Source organism: Pseudophryne corroboree, chromosome 2 (assembly GCF_028390025.1).
Source record: "Pseudophryne corroboree isolate aPseCor3 chromosome 2, aPseCor3.hap2, whole genome shotgun sequence".
NCBI classification, from domain to species: domain Eukaryota; kingdom Metazoa; phylum Chordata; class Amphibia; order Anura; family Myobatrachidae; genus Pseudophryne; species Pseudophryne corroboree.
The window spans coordinates 67,680,206-67,704,059 of record NC_086445.1 but is presented as its reverse complement, the minus strand read 5'-3'; the positions used below and the strand labels follow the sequence as shown (position 1 = coordinate 67,704,059).

Below are 23,854 nucleotides of genomic sequence, written 5' to 3'. Positions count from 1 at the left end.
CAGAACTGCCGTTTTTTGTCCTGATAGGTGCGCTGCGAATGAAAGCAGCTAGCAATCAACTCGGAATGACCACCAATATCCGTTGGCTTCCGATGTCCACACACACATTTCACAGCGCTTTATAGAGAATATTTCAGCCATTCGCATCATTTTTTTCCCAGTGGAGCTTACTATCTATGGGGCTAATTCAGACCTGATTGCTGCTGTGCTTTTTTCGCAGTGCATATGTGCATGCCAGAGATGCGATCGGCATCTCAGCCCAGAGGTCGCCTCTGTTTTGGGGGCGCTGTCCGGGCAACGCAGGCATGCCTAGACCGTGTGGGGGGGCGTTACACGCAGCCGCTGCAACCTGGGATGCGACAAGCACCTCCCTGCCAGAGCGCAGGAAAGGAGCTACTTATCAAGTACAAAGGCATCGCCGCTGTGCGATGCTTTTGTACTTGTAGGGGAAGGGGGCGCAGATATGCGGGGCGGACTAGTTTCGTGATGGGTGTCCCCCCGCAGGTCAGAGTAAATTATCGTAGATGTGCTAAATTTAGCATATCTACGATCAGGTCTGAATTAGGCCCTATCTTCCCTACCACATGTACACACACAAGCACACTAGGGCTCATTTTTGTCTGAAGACAATTTAACATTATATTTTGGGTTTATCAAAGGCTACCAGAATACCTGGAGGAAACATACACAAGCTCAGGGAGGATATGCAAACTGCACCCACTTAGGGTGGTGGTGGGAATCGAACCCAAAACCTCAATGCTGTGAGGTAATTATGCTAACCATACGGGATGTAGTTACCATCCCATACCCTCCAACTGTACCTTTTTAATAGGTACAGTACCTTTTTTTCATGGTCTGTACCGATTTTTGGCTCTCCAAACTTTGATTGAAAGTATAGGAAAAGAGGCGTGGTCACGCCCCCTTTACCCGTGGCCACGCCCCTTTTTCGAATTTGTACCGATTTTTCTGTGTAAAATGTTGGAGGGTATGCCATCCCAGCGGTCAGCATACCGACGCCAGGATCCCGGGCCGACAGAATGCCGTCAGGGGCCGAGGGCTATTCCCACTCGTGGGTGTCTACGACTCCCATAAAGTGGGAATAGAACTTTCGCTGCACTCGCACTCTTGTATGCAGATTCAGAGACTCTGCCACACACAGATATACAAGTGTCACATTATTTAATCAGCAGAGTCTCCTGGTGCATCCTAGTCACAGCACACTGCATCTAAGATGCTTTTTGGGCAACAAAGATGCAAGGCCGATGCTAGCAGAGTCTCACAGGACCTGGCGCACCGAGAGGAGCTGTTCGGCGCAACTGCAGCAAAGACGTATGAGGACACATCTGTATATCCGCAAAAGTGTGTATGTTTTTTAGGATAAATGGTACTTTTATGGGCTAATTGTGTGTATATTTATAATCCCAGCTGATTGTTAATATTTGTTCTCATTTTATTACTATTTTTAATAAAATGTGTGAATGTTTCCTACCGAAGTGCTGTGATATTTTTGTGTTTTATCATTTTATCATGCCAATGTCCATGGACAAGACTAAACTCGGTTGTGCTCTCTATAAGGGGGTGAAATTGCCTCCAGGAAGCAGCTTTGAGTTATACTACAATAAGTAATGCAATGAACTCTGCCTGATGATATAAAAATACAGCTACAAAGCACAGAAAGCAGGTAGATTGAAAAAAAAAAAAACCACCAAAAGTGGTTCATGTAGAGTTTACCATATGCTCATTTGCAGAGTGTATGCTGTGTATTTTTGCACTATAGGGAGGAGATGTACTAAGCGGAGAGAGAGACATAGAGGTCTATCCATGAAGCAGTGAAAAGAGTGGAGAAGTGAGCCAGTGGAGAAGTTGTCCATGGCAACCAATTAGCAGCTCTGTAGGATTTTATAGTATGCAAATTATAACTGTTACTTCAATGCAGATTGGTTCTTCTCCACTGGCTCACTTCTCCACAGTTTTCACTGCTTCATAGATAGACCCCAAAGTACCCATCAAATCAGCCCCCTACTGCCATGTTACAGGCTGCCTGAAAATGACAGGAGCTGATTGGTTGGTACTTTATCTCTCTGCACTTTATTACTCTCCAAGGCTTAGGGGGTCATTCCGAGTTGATCGCTCGCTAGCTGCTTTTAGCAGCATTGCAAACGCTAAGCCGCCGCCCTCTGGGAGTGTATCTTAGCTTAGCAGAAGTGTGAACGAAAGATTAGCAGAATTGCTACTAAATAATTCCTTGCAGTTTCTGAGTAGCTCCAGACCTACTCCTAGACTGCGATCACCTCGGTCCGTTTAGTTCCTGGTTTGACGTCACAAACACGCCATGCGTTCGGGCAGCCACTCCCCCGTTTCTCCAGCCACTCCTGCGTTTTTACCAGGCACGCCTGCGTTTCTTAGCACACTCCCTGAAAACGGCCAGTTCCCGCCCAGAAACACCCACTTCCTGTCAATCACACTACGATCACTCGAGCAATGAAAAAACGTTGCTCGAGCGTGTGTAAATCTACAACGTTTTGTGTGAAAAGTGCTTAGCGCATGCGCGCTGCGTACCATGCGCATTTTTGCAGTTTTTTCACTTGATCGCTGCGCTGCGAAAATCGGCAGCGAGTGAACAACTCGGAATGACCACCTTAGTACAGTATATCGGTCACTGGGCCTGCACTGCAGTATGGGCAATGCAGAGTCATGCGCATTCCAGCCACTTCTACGCTTGCACTTAAAGAGGTGTACCCGCATAAGCAAAGGTCATTGCAGCTTTCCCTTGCCCTTTTGTGGGTTTCACGTGACCACATAAATGGACAATAAGTGAAATAAAGACCATGGAACAACTTGCTGTACAAACATCTTATGAGCCAGCGATCTTACCTCGGGGTCTCCCTGAGCTGAAAAAGCATTGTAGGGAGGAACGATATCCGTAAAGTTTTCATATCCTTCCGGTGGTGGCTCCGATAAGGACGTGTTAAATATCTGGCAATAAAACAGATTTTGCAAAGTTTAATTAAAAATTAGATATACAGTATATAAAACAAAGTTCTAAGGGGCAGATTTTATAAGCCCTGGAGAGTGATAAAGCGGTGTATGTACTAAGACCTAGAAAGAGATAAAGTACCAACCAGCTCCAACTGTCATTTTTCAAACAGAGACTCCCATTTATCAAGCATTGGAGAGTGATAAAATGCACGGTGATAAAGTACCAACCAATCAGCTCCTAACTGTCATGTTACAGGCTGTGTTTGAAAAATGACAGGAGCTGGTTGGCCGGTACTTTATCACCGTGCAATTTATCACTGTCCAAGGCTTGATAAATCTGGGCCACAGTCTGTAACATGGCAGTTAGGAGCTGATTGGTTGGTACAGTAGATTATCTCTCTCCAATTTATCACTCTCCAAGGCTTAGTGTATATCTCCCCCTAAATTTTAGTAATTATTCTTAGATGACAAGGTTCAGTGTCCAGAACAGCGTACATTGTGCACCTTATAGGGTTGGGCTAGCAACCATTGATTGTGTGATGGTGACTAAGTTCACCATCAATGGGAGGCCACCAATGGTGAAAATCGGTGGCTGAGCCCTGATGGCTAACACTGGCAGCGGTCTGCTGCACACACTTAAATTATATGATGGCTCAGTCATTGATTGTTTCCAATTGGTCAGTTTAAAACCATGGACCGTCAATGCCAGAGTTATTGATGATCAGTCCTAGCCCCTCAGCTGCCGGGACACACAAGGGGTGGTTTAAGGGATCCATGTGTAATCTCCGCTTGGGGGCCCCTCTCCGACAGCGCATTGAGCACAACAGACTCTGGCTGTGTGCATGCACAGGTCTCCTGGAACATAGCGCCTGCACCTTGTTCCCTGGGATACTTCTACATGTGCAAGTCACTTGGTAAAATGCCCGTCACGCCATTTTCCCAGTGATTTCTGCAGCCCTGTAGCGCCGGCCAATGCAGGACTCTGGAGACAATAGAGAGCTATTATATGGGTGCAGAGTTCACACTGTGGGGCCTGTGTTTTACACACCCCGAATCCATCATAGATACATAGCCTTACCATTTAAAACTGGGACGCTCATGGATTACACAGGTTCTGTGGCTGACAAAAACAAAGTGTAATTCAGGATTAAAGTCACCCAGCCACAGAACCTGTGTAATTCATTAGTGTCCCGGTTTAAAGGGATTGTATGCCAAGCCTATAGACACACCAATGCAAACCATGAGACAACCTATATCATGGCTGTACTGTACATTTACTCTTATATTGCTACTAACAAGGTAGTTTAGGGATTTAAAAAAGTGACATTTATTAAAAACCCCTCAGTTTCTACAATACGTTAACCCTCTGCTACACACAGAACAAGGTGCCGCTCGGATCCAAGTTGTGCCAGGCTTCCTGGGGAAGCTCTTGGTGTGAGCAGGGTGGGAGTAAGCGTTAATTCTTGAGAACCAAAGGTTAAGCTGCATCCCAGCAATAGGGATAAAGACAGGGAAAAAAGCTGAGGAATGTGGACACTGGTATAACTATGGCGGGGAGTTAATGATCCTCCCTGATGGTGTGGTGGAGTGAAGGTACTCACATACCATGTTGTGGGGGCAGGGTGGGGGTCTCTTCTCTATTCCGTGTGATCATGTGCATGTTTATACAGTGTGCAGACACCATGTACATTTATGTAGTTATGCTGTAGAATGTAGCAGTCACAGCTGTCGCCTGTACAGGTCTTTAATAGTGCAATACCCATGCTTTATTTAATGGTAATTTACATATCTCTGCAATTTATGTGGGCAGTCTGGCAGCACAGTGGTAAGCATTGTTATCTGGGATGATAAGTTAAATTCCAACCAGTGGTTATCTGTGCAGAGTTTGTATGTACTCTGTTTGCACGTAGGTTAAATGGCATGTGTGTGAGCGCACTTGTGTAACTATTAAGGAATATAGAAGGAGATGTGTTACACCACCTAAAGACTGGAGAAGGGCACAACTGGAAAAACTGGACCATAGCAATCACTTTCTACATATCATTTTATAGAATGTACTTGACAAAGGCTAGCTACTGTAGATTGGTTGCTATGGGAAACCTCCACTTGCGCACTCTTTGGAAGGTTTCAAACATTTCCCCCTTAGACTGCAAGCGCTACTGGAGCAGGGAGTGGTGTGAATGGCTAAATAATAACCAACAAAAATGAGCAAAAGTAAAATAGAAAATAATCCTCAAGCATAACACAGCTCCTAATGAAGGCCAGTGCTGTTTCTAGAAGCGGGCGAGCCGTGCGATCGCACAAGGTGCCCACCGTGACACTTTTGTCACTCCCTGCTCCTCCCTAGTACTCCATTTGACGCCCCCCGAACAGAGTTCTTGAGGAGGGGGAGCAGCATAGCAGTGCCGGCAGGCGGGCACCCGCCAGCAAGTATGCTTCCCTAGCATCTAGCATTACCCTTGGCAATAAGCATGCATCCCAGAGCATGATACCCCCCTAGCAATGAGCATTACCCTTGGTAATTAGCATGTATCCCAGAGTATGAAACCCCTAGCAATGAGCATTACCCTTGGCAACAAGCATAAATCCCAGAGCATGAAACCCCTGGCAACGAGCATGACACCCAGCCATGAAACCCCTGGCAACGAGCAGGTAATTTAAAAGTAAATAGAAGATTTACTGTAGGACAAAGTATTGCGCTGAATGGCATAATATGGTGCAGGGGGTATAATATGGTAAAAGGGGCATTACTGTGTGGGGCTTAATATGGTGGAGTTTTTTTCTCCTGTGGTGGCTGAGGTCTGTTGTTGCAGTTTAAAAAACTAGGGTGTAAGGTATTCTTATCATGCGAGACCACGCCCATTTTTGCAAGACCAAGCTATTTACATGAGGTCACACTCCATCATCTACAGGGTTGTTCCTTTTTTTTTTATGTGTATGAGGGGACGTATTTTTTTTATGCTCACACTGGGAGCCAAATTGTCTAGATGAGGGCAGACCAATAAAGACAAGCAAAGTAGGTTGACAGGAAAGTAGGCAGAGAAATGTACAAATATAGGCCCTCATTCAGAGTTGTTCGCTCGCAAGCTGCTTTTAGCAGCTTTACACACGCTAAGCCGCCGCCTACTGGGAGTGAATCTTAGCTTCTTAAAATTGCGAACGAAAGATTCTCAAAATTGCGACCACACACCTCTTAGCAGACTTACTCGGCATCTGCGATCAGTTCAGTGCTTGTCGTTCCTGGTTTGACGTCACAAACACACCCAGCGTTCGCCCAGACACTCCTCCGTTTCTCCAGCCACTCCCGCGTTTTTCCCAGAAACGGTAGCGTTTTTTCGCACACACCCATAAAACGGCCAGTTTCCGCCCAGAACACCCACTTCCTGTCAACCACATTACGATCACCAGACCGAAGAAAAAAACGTGAGTAAAATACCTAACTGCATAGCAAATTTACTTGGCGCAGTCGCAGTGCGGACATTGCGCATGCGCACTAAGCGGAAAATCGCTGCGATGCGAAAAAATTTACTGAGCGAACAACTCGGAATGACCACCATAGTAATCACCATATAAAGTTAGTATTTTAACACACTTTATAACTAGGTGCTGTGGATATACATGTAATAGTAATACTTATATAAAAAAAAGTGCAAACATTTTATTCAGTGCTTACATTAAACAGACACCTGAAAATAATGTTCGGTGCTTATAGTATAAATGTTGACAACTACAGACATCAGCAAATCACCAAATTATTAAATAACTGATATGATAATCTAGTGTGATTTGATTGTAGGCACTTTTAGCTTCACATTTGCGAATCGTTCAATCAATTTCTTGAAAGGACAAAGATATATAGTAAAGACAGAGTATGTCCCTGTGAGGAATCCGTACAGATAAAGGCCCTCATTCAGAGTTGATCGCTCGCTGCCGTTTTACGCAGCACAGCGATCCGGTAACTATTGCGCATGCACCGCAATGTGCACACGCGTCGTACGGGTACAAACAGCATCGTTGCTGTGCAATGCTTCTAGCGAAGAATCCATTCGCACAACCGATCGCAAGGAGATTGACAGGAAGAAGGCGTTTATGGGTTTCAATTGACCGTTTTCTGGGAGTGGTAGGGAAAAAGTAGATGTGTACAGGCATTTGCACAGCGGATACGCCTGCGTCAATTCCGGGACCAGACAGGCTGAAGTTATCACAAGGGCTGAGTAAGATCAGACCTACTCAGAAACTGCAAAAAAACATTTTCGTCCCGCTCGGCTGCACATGCGATCGCACACTTGCAAAGCGAAAATAAACTCCCCCGTGGGCGGCGACTATCTGATCGCTGCTCTGCAAAAAATAGCTAGCGAGTGATCAACTCGGAATGAGGACCAAAGTTAGAGTACAGAGTCGGTAATGTAATGAAGTCCTAGTCCAACGGTCGTGCGGGATGCCAGCAAAAAAATTACTTTTTTTTTTTTTTTTTTTAAAAGAGGCAGTTATGTGTAAGGTTAAACCATGCCTTATACACAATTGCCTCTTTAAAAAATTTCCAAGTTCGGCCGGCATCCCAGCCTTCATTACATCCCGCCCAAGGTCTGTCTAAATGATTGGTAGTAATACTTCGTATACTTTTTATCATATAAGCAGATAATGTGATTGCGATGTTCTTTGTGCATTTATGCATTTTAAGTGTTGAGCCAATTTTTTGCACTATTTTATATATATATATATATATATATATATATATATTATTATTATTTTTTTATATATCCTTAGTACTGTTGCAATTTGCAATATTACCCCAAGTTACCCCCCCCCCAAAATCCTAGAGCCATCCTGTCTCCCCTGCAGCAGAGCAGCACCACACAACACACAGTAAGGCAGGCGTCCCCTCACCTCTACACCATGTTCATCAATAATGGAAACGTAGTTCGGATTTGTCTCGTTTGGATAAGACAGCAAGACGTCGTAGTGGACCAACTCTGCTTTGTCCAATCCAAATGATTTCCACTGAGCCTGGATCCGTTTTGCCAGATTAAGGTTCTGCTCCGTCCCGGCCAGGTGGGGTTTATTTGTAAAATCTCTGAAAAATGTACATAATATTGGTAAAAATGACATGTAAAAAAAAAAAAAAAAAAAGTAATTCAGAAAAAGGATATTTACTGTACTGTAATTAAGTATTTAACCCCCAAATCAACCAAACCGCCCAAATCACATTCTTTCCTAATTAGACCAGAGGGTATTTTTTTTGTAAAATAACTTGAGGAATTAAAATGTTTTGAATATTTACATGACAGGGGGCACAGCAAAGAATACTTCATTATGTAGTATAACAAGGACATTATAATGTAGATTCATCTTAAGGTGTGTACACACGGCGAGATATTTCTTTGTGATTTTGACTATGCTGTCATCATCGCATGCCTAGATAGACTGGGGGTCATTCCGACCCGATCGCACACTGCAGTTCTTCGCGGCGTTCGGGTCAGAACTGCGCATGCGCCGCAGTGTGCCGGCGCATACCAGATGGCCGTCGTTACCTAGCGATCGCCTCTGCCTGATTGACAGACAGAGGCGTTCACTGGGCGAGAGGTGGCAATGCAGGCGTGGCCGGACCGTGCGGGGGGCGGGCAGCAGCGGCTGCGTGACGTCACATGCAGCCGCTGCGACCCGGGGCAGCGAAGAGTAACTCCCGGCCAGTTGCAGGAGCTGCGCTGGCCGGGAGTTACTCAAAGGGCAAAAGCATCGCCGCTGTGCAATGCTTTTGTATTTGTGCGGGGGGGGGGGGGGGGGGGACCGGACTGACATCCCCCCGCATGTCTGGGAATTTGATCGTAGCTGTGCTAAATTTGTAGAAAAGATAGTCAAAATTTACACTTACCCAAAATCGGACAGAGCCACTATTGCAAGCACAGTCATTATATGCTTGCGATACAGAGCTAGTCCCTGTCGCATAGTGAGAATCGGGCAAATCTCACCGTGTGTACACACCTTAAGTGTTCTCAAAAACAAAGCCAGACAAACATCTGTTTCAGAGATATTTATACTGTATCATAGTACGGGTTGGGTACAGGAACCGGACAGTCAGAATACGGACAGCAGCATCCCAATAGTCAGAATCCAGACACATTCTTGTTAGTTCTGTAACCCTTCCCCTAACCCTAACCCATCCCTCCTGTAGCCGAACCTTAACCCTCTCCTCCCACAGCCTAAACCTAACCCTCCCCTCTGCAGCCTAACTATATTGCCCCCTTCCCGTAGCCTAACCCGAATACTTACCGGCAGAATGCGTTGGGATTCTGACAGTAGGGGTGCTGCCTACATTCCCATAGTACTCAGACATATGCAGACAATTATTCATACGTAGATGGAAAAATAAGCCGATTTCCAAACAGATTAAATCATAGAAAAAAATTTGGCAATAATAAATATTTGTGTGTCAATTTAGCAATAAAAAATGTCCCCAGGGCACTTGAGCAATACTGAGCTCCCCACTAATGTTGGCCTGACAGAGGTATGTACAGACTTAACTTTTTGTTGGCCAGTTGTGGTCCATATTCACAATGCACTGGAAGCTGGTCTCAGAGATCAATATACAATAGAGATCATTCCAGAAATCAATGTACAATACAGAGACCACTATACAATACAGAGAGCATTCAAGAGACTGTCATACAAAAAAAGGGAATCCCAGTGACAATATAGAAAACATATGGCATACCTCCCAACTGTCCCGATTTTGGTGGGATAGTCCAGTTTTTCACGGTCTGTTCCGCTTGTCGCAGTGTCCCGTGGGTGGGGGGGACAGTTGTTAGATCCCCCCCCCCCTGTCACTCGCTGCTCTGAGCAGAGCAGCGGTGAATAGATGCTATGCGCACAGCGTTTATTCCCGTGCAGAAAGGGACAGGGGGCACGGCAAGTAGCTCACTAAAGGGGTCATTCCAAGTTGATCGCTCGCTAGCTGCTTTTAGCAGCAGTGCAAACGCTAAGCCGCCGCCCTCTGGGAGTGTATCTTAGCTTAGCAGAAGTGCGACCGAAAGGATCGCTGAACTGCTTCAAAAAAATTTCGAGCAGTTTCTGAGTAGCTCCAGACCTACTCCTACCTTGCAATCACTTCAGTCTGTTTAGTTCCTGTTTTGACGTCACAAACACGCCCTGCGTTTGGCCAGCCACTCCCCCGTTTCCCCAGGCACGCCTGCGTTTTTATCTGACACGCCTGCGTTTTTCAGCACACTCCCGTAAAACGCTCAGTTACCTCCCAGAAACGCCCCTTTCCTGTCAATCACTCACCGATCAGCAGTGCGACTAAAAAGCGTCGCTAGACCTTGTGTGAAACTGCATTGGCTTTTGTGAAAGTACTTCGCGCGTGCGCAGTGCGCACCATATGCGTGCACAGAAGTGCCTATTTTTTGCCCGATCGCTGCGCTGCGAACAACGGCAGCTTACGATAAACTCTGCATGACCCCCTAAGTGCGGTTCATGCCCCCATGGTGACGAATTTTGGACACGGGCCCTCAGCGCGTGAAGATATCATTCCTCGAGGCACGAAAAAGCTGGGAGGTATGTATATGGAGCTAAATTTGTAATCCTGCACCGGATATTCAATATCTATCTAGTAAGCATTTTTTACTGAAAACCAGCTACTCTTAATATTGTAGGTAATCCTATCTGAGTCATAAACAGGCTGGAGGTGCTCCTGGAATTATGAAAAACTGATATTTCAAAAACATTATGGGGGATAGCCCCAAAGAAAATTCCTTTTTTGGAGCACTCTTTTGAAATGATTAGTGATATAGTATATAGAGGGTTAATGAATAATATTAAAACTTAACTTTTATTTCTTATCAATCTAAAATAAAAGGGAGAGTGTTCAGACACATCTAGTATCAGACATTGAGGTAAGTATTACCTGTATTAAGTGAATGTCCCTATCTCCCAAAATGTCAATTCAAAAATGAACCAATGTGTTCATGCTAGTGCTAAATCATGAATGAGCAATTGTGCTATTACTAGTATCAAATTATGGATAAACAAATATGTAAATACATCAACTTATTTTCTAAAAGGATCACAGCATATTAGTGGAATCACAGCGTATTTCTTATGTGTCTCTAGGACAAGCAGTCCCTATTCTAGCGCACTCCGTATAGACATAATGTGTTATATGGTTGAATTTGAAAAACAAAGGTATATGCACTTCTTACAGTGGCATTAGATTAGAATACACACCCTGGCTACACTTCACATATGTGCCGTCACTTTACTAATTCAACAGTGTTCATGATCACATACTCAGCTTGATTGAAACTAGGTTGCCATGTCACAAACTGTTGCAAAACTGAATATTTCCAAAACAATATGGTTACTGACAAATACAATGTAGGTTTAACATTTGTCTTAGAGATTAGCACTCATCCTTGCGATGGATACCATACGTATGTCATATGACTATTAAATACAGGTCAAAAAAGTTACTCTAAACGTTTTTTCACACAATTCACATGTGGCACATAACTTAATCAGCTCTACAATATACCTGAGCTCATTTACAGCTCAGATTGGAGCTGTGTTGCAAATGACAATTTAATGCATGTGATAGTCTCTCTCCACTATAATTCTGAATCAAACCACATGCGGCCTCACAATTTTTGTCTCAAGAAACATTTGAAACCATCACATATAATAATGCACCGAGACATGTCACTGCCCATGAATATTATGAAAAATTATTCTTCTCACAGATATATGTCTCCTTATTCAATTTCAATAAAAGCATATTAACCTGCTAATTAACACATATGAATTGATATACCTGGACTTAATCACATATGGTATTCGGTGAGGGACAAACTGTCACCTAATATTTCACCGTTATACCAGTGGGATTAGTCTGAGAAACATTTTGGTCAACTGGGACCATAGGTGCACCTCTATAAATTAATTGTTTTGAGGCCTCAATTTCAAGTTTTCAGTGTGGATTGTATCAAGCTTTTGTATGATAGGTAGAGAGAAATAGTACAATCCAATGTACAGTTACCCCCATCTGCTGCCTATCCTCATCAAGAGAGCGGAAGAAGGGTGAGAGTAGGGGTACTGATGGATTGATGGAAAAAAAGCCACAGTATCCCCTGGTATCTCCGTCTCCGGTGTTAGAGCAATCCTGTTGCCTTAGGCATTGCAGGGCTGCAATGCGCCGCGGAGACCAGTGGGATACCTGTGAAATGAGAGAAAGAGTGTATCAACCTGAAAGACAAAGAATTATAAAGTACCCAATTAAGCTAAGGATCACTTATTTAATTTTGTATAACGATGTACTTTGTAAGTGTGATCCATAGCTTATGAATAAGCTATGGATCACACTTACAAAGTACATCGTTATACAAAATTAAATAAGTGATCCTTAGCTGATATCCATAATACCTCTGGTGCCGAGCATCCATCAGTACCCCTACTCTCACCCTTCTTCCGCTCTCTTGATGAGGATGGGCAGCAGATGGGGGTAACTGTACATTGGATTGTACTATTTCTCTCTACCTATCATACAAAAGCTTGATACAATCCACACTGAAAACTTGAAATTGAGGCCTCAAAACAATTAATTTATAGAGGTGCACCTATGGTCCCAGTTGACCAAAATGTTTCTCAGACTAATCACACTGGTATAACGGTGAAATATTAGGTGACAGTTTGTCCCTCACCGAATACCATATGTGATTAAGTCCAGGTATATCAATTCATATGTGTTAATTAGCAGGTTAATATGCTTTATTGAAATTGAATAAGGAGACATATATCTGGGCGAAGAATAATTTTTCATAATATTCATGGGCAGTGACATGTCTCGGTGCATTATTATATGTGATGGTTTCAAATGTTTCTTGAGACAAAAATTGTGAGGCCGCATGTGGTTTGATTCAGAATTATAGTGGAGAGAGACTATCACATGCATTAAATTGCCATTTGCAACACAGCTCCAATCTGAGCTGTAAATGAGCTCAGGTATATTGTAGAGCTGATTAAGTTATGTGCCACATGTGAATTGTGTGAAAAAACGTTTAGAGTAACTTTTTTGACCTGTATTTAATAGTCATATGACATACGTATGGTATCCATCGCAAGGATGAGTGCTAATCTCTAAGACAAATGTTAAACCTACATTGTATTTGTCAGTAACCATATTGTTTTGGAAATATTCAATGACATACGTATGGTATCCATCGCAAGGATGAGTGCTAATCTCTAAGACAAATGTTAAACCTACATTGTATTTGTCAGTAACCATATTGTTTTGGAAATATTCAGTTTTTCAACAGCTTGTGACATGGCAACCTAGTTTCAATCAAGCTGAGTATGTGATCATGAACACTGTTGAATTAGTAAAGTGACGGCACATATGTGAAGTGTAGCCAGGGTGTGTATTCTAATCTAATGCCACTGTAAGAAGTGCATATACCTTTGTTTTTTAAATTCAACCATATAACACATTATGTCTATACGGAGTGCGCTAGAATAGGGACTGCTTGTCCTAGAGACACACAAGAAATACGCTGTGATTCCACTAATATGCTGTGATCCTTTTAGAAAATAAGTTGATGTATTTACATATTTGTTTATCCATAATTTGATACTAGTAATAACACAATTGCTCATTCATGATTTAGCACTAGCATGAACACATTGGTTCATTTTTTAATTGACATTTTGGGAGATAGGGACATTCACTTAATACGGCTAATACTTACCTCAATGTCTGATACTAGATGTGTCTGAACACTCTCCCTTTTATTTTAGATTGATAAGAAATAAAAGTTAGGTTTTAATATTATTCATTAACCCTCTATATACTATATCACTCATCATTTCAAAAGGGTGCTCCAAAAAAGGAATTTTCTTTGGGGCTATCTCCCATAATGTTTTTGAGGTATGTATATGGTCAAGTCTTTCTCAGAATTCTAAATTGTATGTCCACTATAAACAAAAATGGTCTGCAAATCTGTGTTTATATTTATCAAGCCACGTGCAACATAACAGTTTATTTGGCAAAACAGACAGCTAATAAACCACAAGTACAATGTCACAAAACGTACATGCCGGCGATATACAGTATGGTTATATCATGAAAGGATTATAGGAACACAGGTCCAGTCCCAATTCTGAAATGCAGAATATTCCGAAAAACTGAACTGTGTGTGTGCGACTGAGATAGTGACCCCTCTGCTTTCTGAGGATTCAGTGTACACACACTTTGTTTCATACTCAACATTACAAATCTTGTATGTGTATATAAGGTGTATATGAAACATAACTAGTGTATGTACACAAACTTTTCTTCATGCAAAATATTATTAAATATATTCTATAACAGGCTATGGGGCCTAATTCATGTCTGTGCGGAACGCACGTGTCCACGCAGAGGAGTGATTATCGGCAGTCCGTGCTTGCACTGCAATCGCACTGCGCACGTGCCAAGGTACCCCTGTGATGCTGCTCGCAGTGAGACTTTTAACCCCCGAGTGATTGGCAGGAAGGGACCGTTTGGTTGAGGTAACAGATCAGTGGCAAAAACACAGGAGCGTCGTGGCCATTTTTAGGGAGTGTATCTACCGTCAGCTGCGATGCCGCGGTTAGTGTGTGTGACCATTCACTCACTCAGGACTTTGCTGTTCCTCATTATTGCATAATTGCTGCAAATGTGTGCGCAGTTGCTGAAAACTTTGCGATCGACGTCTATATTCTTTTCTGGGTGGCACCTTTGCTTGCGATGATGAGCAATTCCGTAGCGTGTGCACACAAACATGAATTAGGCCCAATGTGTATAAGGTGTATACAGTATGTAACAAATGCATTCTGTGTTTCGACCCATCCAAAGATATCTCATTATGGTACGGTATCTAAATATTCCAAAATAAAGAAAAATCCGATATCCATAATACCTGTGGTGCCGAGCATTTTGGATATGGGAGATTTAACCTGGACTACTGTATACTGTACATCTTCCTCCTGAAACCTCTAATCATGATGCTGGCCACCAGTCAGCAATGCAAAACCGCTGGACTACAGGTGACCGATGTCCTATTATACTTCATCCCGCAATCAATGCTGCAAATTTCCATTGACATTGGGTCCCTTCCCTTCTTCACTGTTTTACTTTTCATGTTCTATATTTACCTCAGTGTTTTAAATGTAAAGCTCATTGCAGCAGAGTTAGTTATATGCTAGCTGGGAAATGTTTAATATACTCATCCCATCAGTGGCAAAACCCCTGGAGGCTTCACTGAGGGGCACACAGTACCTTGCTGGAAGGGGAGAGATGTCTGCTGCAGATGCTTTAGGGGGTTATTCCGACCCGTTCGCACGCAGCAGTTTATGCTGCTGTGCGAACGGGTCCGGAATGCGCATGCGCGGCGGCCGCAATGCGCATGCGCGACGTTGCCCTGCGACAGGGGTCGCCGGGTTACGTTGCGTCCTACGATGGAAGCGGTCACAGAGCCGACCGTAAAGAAGATTGACAAGAAAAAGGCGTTCCTGGGCGGATCTGGACCGTTGGAGACCGTTTTCGGGGAGTGGTAAGGAAAACGCAGGTGTGTCCAGCAGAACGGAGGGCAGATGTCTGATGTCAAAGCCGGCTCCAGCATCGCAGAGATCGTCACACTGGGTAAGTAGGTATAGGGCTGGTCTACTTCTGCTTGAAATTTTTTTTAGCTTAGCAGGGCTGCACAAGCGATCGCAGCCCTGCTAAGCTAAAATACACTCCCCATAGGCGTGTACTAGTTGATCGCAGCAGCAGCAAAAAGTTGCTGGCTGCAATCAACTCGGAATGACCACCTTAATACAGTATGCCAACCTGGACCTAGAGCTTAGGCAGCTAGACTCGACATATAACAAAGTTTCTAAGATCTGCCACCCATCATCTTCTCTAAAGGTAGCACATCGCCTACCACCAGAGAGGTGTCTAGGTAGCCAGCAAATCGTTCAGCATTGGTGGTATCCATTAATGGTGCCATCTGTCCTTTACATTGACGGCAAGAAGTCTTGGGGCAGATGTATTAACCTGGAGAAGGCATACGGAAGTGATAAACCAGTGATAAGCGCAAGGTACTAACGTACCAGCCAATCATTACGATTTTTTTTTTTTTTAAAGACAGGAGCTGATTGGCTGGTGCGTTTATCACCTTGCGCTTATCACTTCCTTATGCCTTCTCCAGGCTTAATACATCTGCCCCCTTGTATGGTTTGCACCATCACTGCTTGTGGGACACAGTGAGCCAACCAAGGGAATGGGGACGGCGACTAAGTGATGCATCTGGGGCAGAGCATAGTGCCACTCACGGCACGCCAAGGAAGGAGATGGCAGGTCACTCATTGTGCCGATGCGGGCCAGAAATCATCGGTCCTCCAGCATTGATGGCAAATGTCATCAACAATAGTACGAAACCATTGATGATCGCTAGCCTACATGTGAGGAATGGTCCCATAGGGTAGACTATATAATGAGATCAATGGTGAATCCACCTGCACGCAGAACTTTCCTTACCGGAGAAATGCTTTTATGTTTTCTGCCTTCATTTCTGATATAAGTTCCTTCCGTATATCTTGAACAGTAACCGAGACATCTTCGCGCTCATATGATGGTTTGATGAGCCAACCTAGGGGAAAGCACAATAAGCATCAGGTAAGTATGAACCTAAAAACTCCCCGGGAATAGGATCATAGAAATATTTGTTCAATACCTCTTAATTTAAAAGCACGTACTAAGTAGGAGAACAGATATTGACACTTGCTACGTGTAGGATTTGCCATGTTCTCTGATGTAATAATTTGTCGGCCATACATTATGCTTGTTCCATTCCCAGCGCTCAGTATCAATACACCGGAACATGAAAGGGGAATAGTATAACATTGGATATATCTAGCTGACCTAATATAATCTCTGCATCCTTCAAAATTCCAATGCCCAGAAAAGGTAAAATGAAAGTTTCCGAAGATAAAAACCACCATACACACAAGATTAATATTAACAAATGTAGATGAGCCTCTGAAACTAAGGTTTTTTTGTTTTTTTACCATTTCAAAAGGGGTCCCTATATTAAGAATAGCAAAAACATTTTCCACTTCAGTCAGAGCTGCCAGAACAAAAAACATTTAAAAATATGTATTCTTAGAATAACGTGTCAATAATTGAGGTGGTTTTCCCCGTATGGTTATTATCATACAGTAATTAGATAGAAGGCCCGATTCTGAGTTGGATGCCATGCAATACCGCCCAACAGTTTCTCTTTGTGTGGGACAGTCCAACTATTTGGAGAATGCCATCCATGAGTCTCAGTGTCCCACCGAAGATTGACGACTTTGACAAATCTATCCTTATTAGAATCTGAACCTTCATTTCTATTGTGTTATGCAAGGACGGTACTCCCAGCATATGTTAAACCACACCGTGGACCCCAGCATACATTACCCCACACAGTGCCCCCAGCACACATTGTGCAACCCACACAACTCCACCACTACTCACCTCAAGGCTTTCTGCTAGTCTTCAAAATGTGTGTTACAGACTCCGGCTTACTGCTGTCCTTGACCTTACGATGCAACGCTTTCTTCCTCCCTGCCAGTGTGTATGGCTATGGACCGTATTTTGCCGACCCCTGCTATAGAAGGGGTCAGGGTAATTGGTAATGTTCTGGCCACTGTGGTTCCACAAGTCGCCAGTCAGTCATGGGGGTGCAATAAGGTGGAGGGCAGGGTTTAGCAGAGCAGGGCTGTGACAGGAGACAGAAGGCAAACTTCCCCATCCTGTAGCAGTTATTTATATAGCTCACACATTCTGCAGGGCCAATTAACCTTATACCCTCCAACTGGACCTTTTTGGCAGGTACAGTACCTTTTTTTTATGGTTTGTACCAATTTTTGGCTCTCCAAACTTCCATTGAAAGTATAGGAAAACGGGCGTGGTCACAACCCCTTTACCCGTGGCCACGCCCCTTTTCTAATTTGTACCGATTTTTGTGTGTAAAATGTTGGAGGGTATGTAACCTAATAGTATGTTTTTAGATTGTGTGAGGAAACCGTTGTACCCAGAGGAAACCCACAAACCCTTCACAGCTAGGGCCCTGTTGGGAATCAAACTCAGGACCTCAGTGCTGTGAGGCAGCAAGCTAATAATGGTGCCACCCTGCTGCCTAGATTTGCTATATACCCTAGAGCTGTCCCAGAGTCTATAGCGCATGCGCAGATCTCTGGGAAAATGGTGCGGTGGCCATTTTCCCAGTGATTACCCTACTGCGCATGCGCAAAACCCTGGGAAAATGGCGCCGTGCCATTTTTCCAGTGATTTCTGCTGCCTTGGTGCTTCGTCACAGGACTCCGGAGGGCAAGTATTACAAATAATTATAAATACGCCAGTGCATCCAGTATTGCTTCATCTTTTTAACTGGGAAATTATTTAACTATATACAGTTACCTTACCCAATTTGCCTTCAGACAATGGTCATTATTGAAATGGGTATAGAAGTAAACCTGGAGGATATATGTGCTTAAGCACATTTAATCTATCAATTTATATTATGGTTAAACATCTGTTAATACGATTTTATTTAAATTGTTTCACAGCTGGAGCCGTAGCTCCATTACTATTATGCAATTATGTTGTTTTGTAATAAATTGTCTATTATTAAAGAGAAGCCAATGGTGTGGTCTCTATTCGTGAACAGGTGATTATTAAATATCAGATATATGGTATCCGGACTCCAGGTAGTCAGCAAAAAGGTCGACACACCTTAGGTCGACGCCAATTGGTCGACACACCTTAGGCCGGCATGAACAAGGTCGACATGGAAAAAGGTCGACATGAGTTTCTCACAATTTTTTTCTTTTTTGGAACTTTTTCATACTTAATGATCCATGTGGACTACGATTGGAACGGTAATATGTGCCGAGCGAAGGCACCATGGCCGAAGCATGGCGAGCGAAGCGAGCCATGCGAGGGGACACGGTGCACTAATTGGGGTTCCCGGTCACTGTACGAAGAAAACGACACCAAAATTTTTTAAAAACTCATGTCGACCTTTTCCCATGTCGACGTTGTCCCTGTCGACCTTTTGTCCATGTCGACCTAAGGTGCGTCGACCAATTGGTGTCGACCTAAGGTGTGTCGACCCTCAGTCCCAGACCCCAAATATATCACCCAGTGCAGCCATTTAAATATATGTTTTTGTTTAGTACTACATACCCTTCCCCAATATGTTAGGAAACCAGCGTGTGCCATGGCTGCTCCCCCATACTCCCAGACTTGCTTCAGTACTCCAAAGAGCAGAAGACTTGAATTGTGGAATGGTGCCTACATCATACTTACCTACTTTGCTGCCTCCTCCTCCAGGAGGAGGCAGCGTTCTAGGTGTATGGGGGCGTGGCCGGCAGCAGGATGGGCGGTACAGAGGCATGGCCAGCAGCAGGATGGGCGGTCCGCGGGTGTTTCATCATGGTCGCGTCATCGTGACTCCACCCCCCGCTGTGCTGAGAAACAAGGCGCTGCATAGCGGGGGCGGAGCTACGATGATGCGATTCACCGCGAATTGCATCATCGGACCCCCTCGCGCCGCCCACTTAATCTCTGCTGCGGCCGAGGGGGAAAGCGGGAGGCTTGCCCACCTTTCCGGGGGGCCGGGAGGGTCACCCGATTTTCGGGAGCCTCCCGGCCATTCCGGGAGGGTAGGCAAGTATGGCCAACATACGTTAAAAAAAAACCAAAAAAAAAAAAAAAAACTATAGAGCTCAGATGGGCTGTTTTCTCCCTAGAAATGAAATGCCGTGCTCATCGTGGCTACATCCTGCTGCGTTCACACGTGAATGGGAGCGGCAAATGCCACGGCTAAGCGTGGCTAGGAGTGCCCGTGCCGGATGTGCTCACTCAGTGCAGATGTAGCTACAATGAGCGTGGCTATATCTGCATGAAATGCCTGCTTAAAAAAGGTACTATACTTGTCAAAAACCTTATGTGGCATTGCTTTTAAACTGGGATGCTTAGCAACCAATTAGACATTTGCTTTCATTTTCTAAACTGTGTCAGTATAATGGCAGAATGTGATTGGTTACAGGTTACAGCATCTTTTTGCAGTCACCTGTGCACCAGTTTCCAGCTATGTTCCCAGAAAGTCTGACTGTTTGTGTGTCACTAAACTAAACGCAGTGCTATTTACATCAAGAAAACTTAGGACACATTAATAAATGGCCTGTTATTGAATAATTAACTAAACAACAATTAAGAGCTTATGTGTGTCCTTAATGAACTGTTCTGCTTCTCCCATGTTAAAAAAATAAATAAATAAAAATTGGTTTATTTTCCTTGTTTACACTCTCACTTTCAGGGGGTCAAAGCGGAGTCTCTGGATCCATACATATTAAGAAGGATGTACCTTTTCTAATAATAACGGGTGGTATTTGGAATTTATTGGCAGATGCATAAGAACAATGGGGGTCATTCCGAGTTGATCACTCGCTGCCGATTTTCGCAAGGCAGCGATCAGGTAAAAAATGTCAAAGCTGCGTATGCACCGCAATGCGCACGTGCGTCGTACGGGTACAAACAGCATTGTTGCGGTGCAATGCTTCTAGTGAAGATTCCATTCGCACAGCCGATCGCAAGGAGATTGACAGGAAGAGGGCGTTTATGGGTGTCAACTGACCGTTTTCTGGGAGTGGTAGGAAAAATGCAGGTGTGACCAGGCGTTTGCAGGTGCGGGTGTCTGACGTCAATTCCGGGACCTCCGTCGCTAGGATCATCGCCCAGAATAAGTAATTTCAGGGCTGGTCTTGTTTTGCACAAAGTGTTTTTGAACCGCTAAGCTGCACATGCGATCGCACACTTGCAAAGCGGAAATACACTCCCCTATGGAGGGCGACTATGCGTTTGCATGGCTGCAAAAAGTAGCTAGCGAGCGATCAATTCGGAATGAGGGCCAATATTTGTTTATATCCGACATCTACTCATATAAACTTCATGGAAAAGTCTCCCCTACCTTGGTTAAAAATATAAAAAATAAATAAAAAAATTATTTATTTTTTGTTATTGATGAATGACTATTTTTTTACTGTCAATTAACTGATATTTGACAACTATGTGGCTTAGAGCAGGGGGCAACGGTGGACATATTAAACTAATCAGACAGATGCCTACTTACCAACTGTCCGTGAATTTCAGGGATATTCACAAAATTTTGGATGGTTCTCCCGAATTCATGAGTTCATGAGTATACTGTATACCCAGTTTATCTGTCAGACCCTCTGTCCAATCTGGCTGCTTGAAATTAAAATCTGGTAATATATGGAGCAAATCACAATCCGCCATTTGCTCCCAAACACTGGAAAATGGACAAAAACTGGTCAGACAAAAGGGTTAAATCAAACGAATTTTAACAATTCATCCGAACGACCATTTTTGTCCGGTTTCCAGTGTTTGGGAGCAAATAGACGATTCTGATTGGCTCCCATAAATTACCAGACTTTCATTCCAACCAGCCAGTAATTTGTATCATCTTGGTCCTACCCACCGCTGTACAATGCAGGGATTGCGGCTCTGAGCATCAGGGAACGGGGCCAGGATCATTCAATTGCCAGGTGCATCCCTGCTCATCTTGTGTGCTTGCTTATTTATTTATTACCAGTTATTTATATAGCACACACATATTCCGCTGCGCTTTACAGAGAATATTTGGCCATTCACATCAGTCCCTGCCCCAGTGGAGCTTACAATCTATAATCCCTATCACATGTACACAAGCACACACATTCATACTAGGGTTAATTTTGTTGGAAGCCAATTAACCTACCAGTATATTTTTGGATTGTGGGAGAATACCGGAGTACCCGGAGGAAACCCACGCAAGTACGGGGAGAATATACAAACTCCACACAGTTAGGGTGGGAATCGAACCCATGACCTCAGTGCTGTGAGGCAGTAATGCTGACCATTACACCATCCGTACTGCCCATAATTTGGCAACTATAGACTGACCAGTACATTAGGTGGAGCATATGCCGATGTAAACAGTAAAGCTTTTTGTGCAATAACAATAAAAAAGTATTTGTTTGTTTAAAGTGATTAAGGGCCTTATTTGTGAAAGCGCAGGTTTTTGTTTTTGCTTTCTTCGTGCACATATATTGGAGCCAAATGGAAGCCTCCAGAATATTAGGTCACCAAGGCCTCAGAGTACTACCCAGCTGCCACTGCAATAAGATAGTTAATTGCATAGATACAGCAAGTCATTTGTTTTCACCACAATAACTGGAACTGTGATAATTCGGAGCCTGCAGGTAACGCTCCTTAAGAAATTGCTTTTGTTACAGAAGACATCTACTACTCAGTAGATAGAAAAAAAATTTTTTTTTTGAGTGCAAAACAAAACACATGAGCTGCAAAACTATTAGCTCACCTGGATAATTCTGTTGTGGGTATTATAAATAAATAAGAAATTGAGACATGATATGATATACCATATGTGCTCAATTGGATTCAGGTCTGGGGAACGGGCGGGCCAGTCCATAGCATCAATGCCTTCGTCTTGCAGGAACTGCTGACACACTCCAGCCACATGAGGTCTAGCATTGTCTTGCATTAGGAGGAACCCAGGGCCAACTGCACCAGCATATGGTCTCACAAGGGGTCTGAGGATCTCACCTCGGTACCTAATGGCAGTCAGGCTACCTCTGGCGAGCACATGGAGGGCTGTGCGGCCCCCCAAAGAAATGCCACCCCACACAATTACTGACCCACTGCCAAACCAGTCATGCTGGAGGATGTTGAAGGCAGCAGAACGTTCTCCTTGGCGTCTCCAGACTCTGTCACATGTGCTCAGTGAGAACCTGCTTGCATCTGTGAAGAGCACAGGGTGCCAGTGGTGAATTTGCCAATCTTGGTGTTCTGTGGCAAATACCAAATGTCCTGCACGGTGTTGGGCTGTAAGCACAACCCCCACCTGTGGACGTCGGGCCCTCATACCACCCTCATGGAGTCTGTTTCTGATCGTTTGAGTAGACACATGCACATTTGTTGCTTGCTGGAGGTCATTTTGCAGGGCTCTGGCAGTGCTCCTCCTGTTCCTCCTTGCACAAAGGCGGAGGTAGCGGTCCTGCTGCTGGGTTGTTGCCCTCCTACGGCCTCCTCTTCATCTCCTGATGTACTGGCCTGTCTCCTGGTAGCGCCTCCATGCTCTGGACACTACGCTGACAGACACAGCAAACCTTCTTGCCACAGCTCGCATTGCTGTGCCATCCTGGATGAGCTGCACAACCTGAGCCACTTGTGTGGGTTGTAGGGAGGTCATACAGGCACGTGGAGGCCACACACACTACTGAGCCTCATTTTGACTTGTTTTAAAGGACATTACATCAAAGTTGGATCAGCCTGTGGTGTGTTTTTCCACTTTAATTTTGAGTGTGACTCCAAATCCAGACCTCCATGGGTTAATAAATTTGATTTCCATTGATAATTTTTGTGTGATATTGTTGTCAGCACATTCAACTATGCAAAGAACAAAGTATTCAATAAGAATATTTCATTCATTCAGATCTAGGATGTGCTATCTTAGTGTTCCCCTTATTTTTTTGAGAGAGATATATATATATATATATATATATATACACACACACACACACACACACACACACACATATATATATATATATATATATATATATACACATACATATACACACACATATATATATATATATATATATACATATACACACACACACATATATATATATATATATATATATATATATATATATATATATATATATATATATATATATATACATACCGTGGCGGATCCAGGGGGGAGGCACTCAGGCCCGTGCCCCCCCCTGTCGTTTGTGGCCTCCGTCC

At 43.8% G+C, this 23,854-nt stretch overlaps 1 protein-coding gene across 3 annotated transcripts in view; it reads right to left on the bottom strand.

The window, feature by feature from the left end:
- LOC134999112 (N-acetylated-alpha-linked acidic dipeptidase 2-like) overlaps positions 1 to 23,854 on the bottom strand; it is a 197,427-nt gene that overhangs the window by 136,172 nt on the left and 37,401 nt on the right. For all 3 annotated transcript variants that reach the window (XM_063951405.1, XM_063951406.1, XM_063951407.1), the window contains 3 exons: positions 16,505 to 16,616; positions 7,867 to 8,053; positions 2,875 to 2,976 (listed from right to left, as the gene is read on the bottom strand). In XM_063951405.1, coding sequence (XP_063807475.1) covers positions 2,875 to 2,976; positions 7,867 to 8,053; positions 16,505 to 16,616 — 401 coding nt within the window. The remainder of the gene's footprint in view (positions 1 to 2,874; positions 2,977 to 7,866; positions 8,054 to 16,504; positions 16,617 to 23,854) is intronic.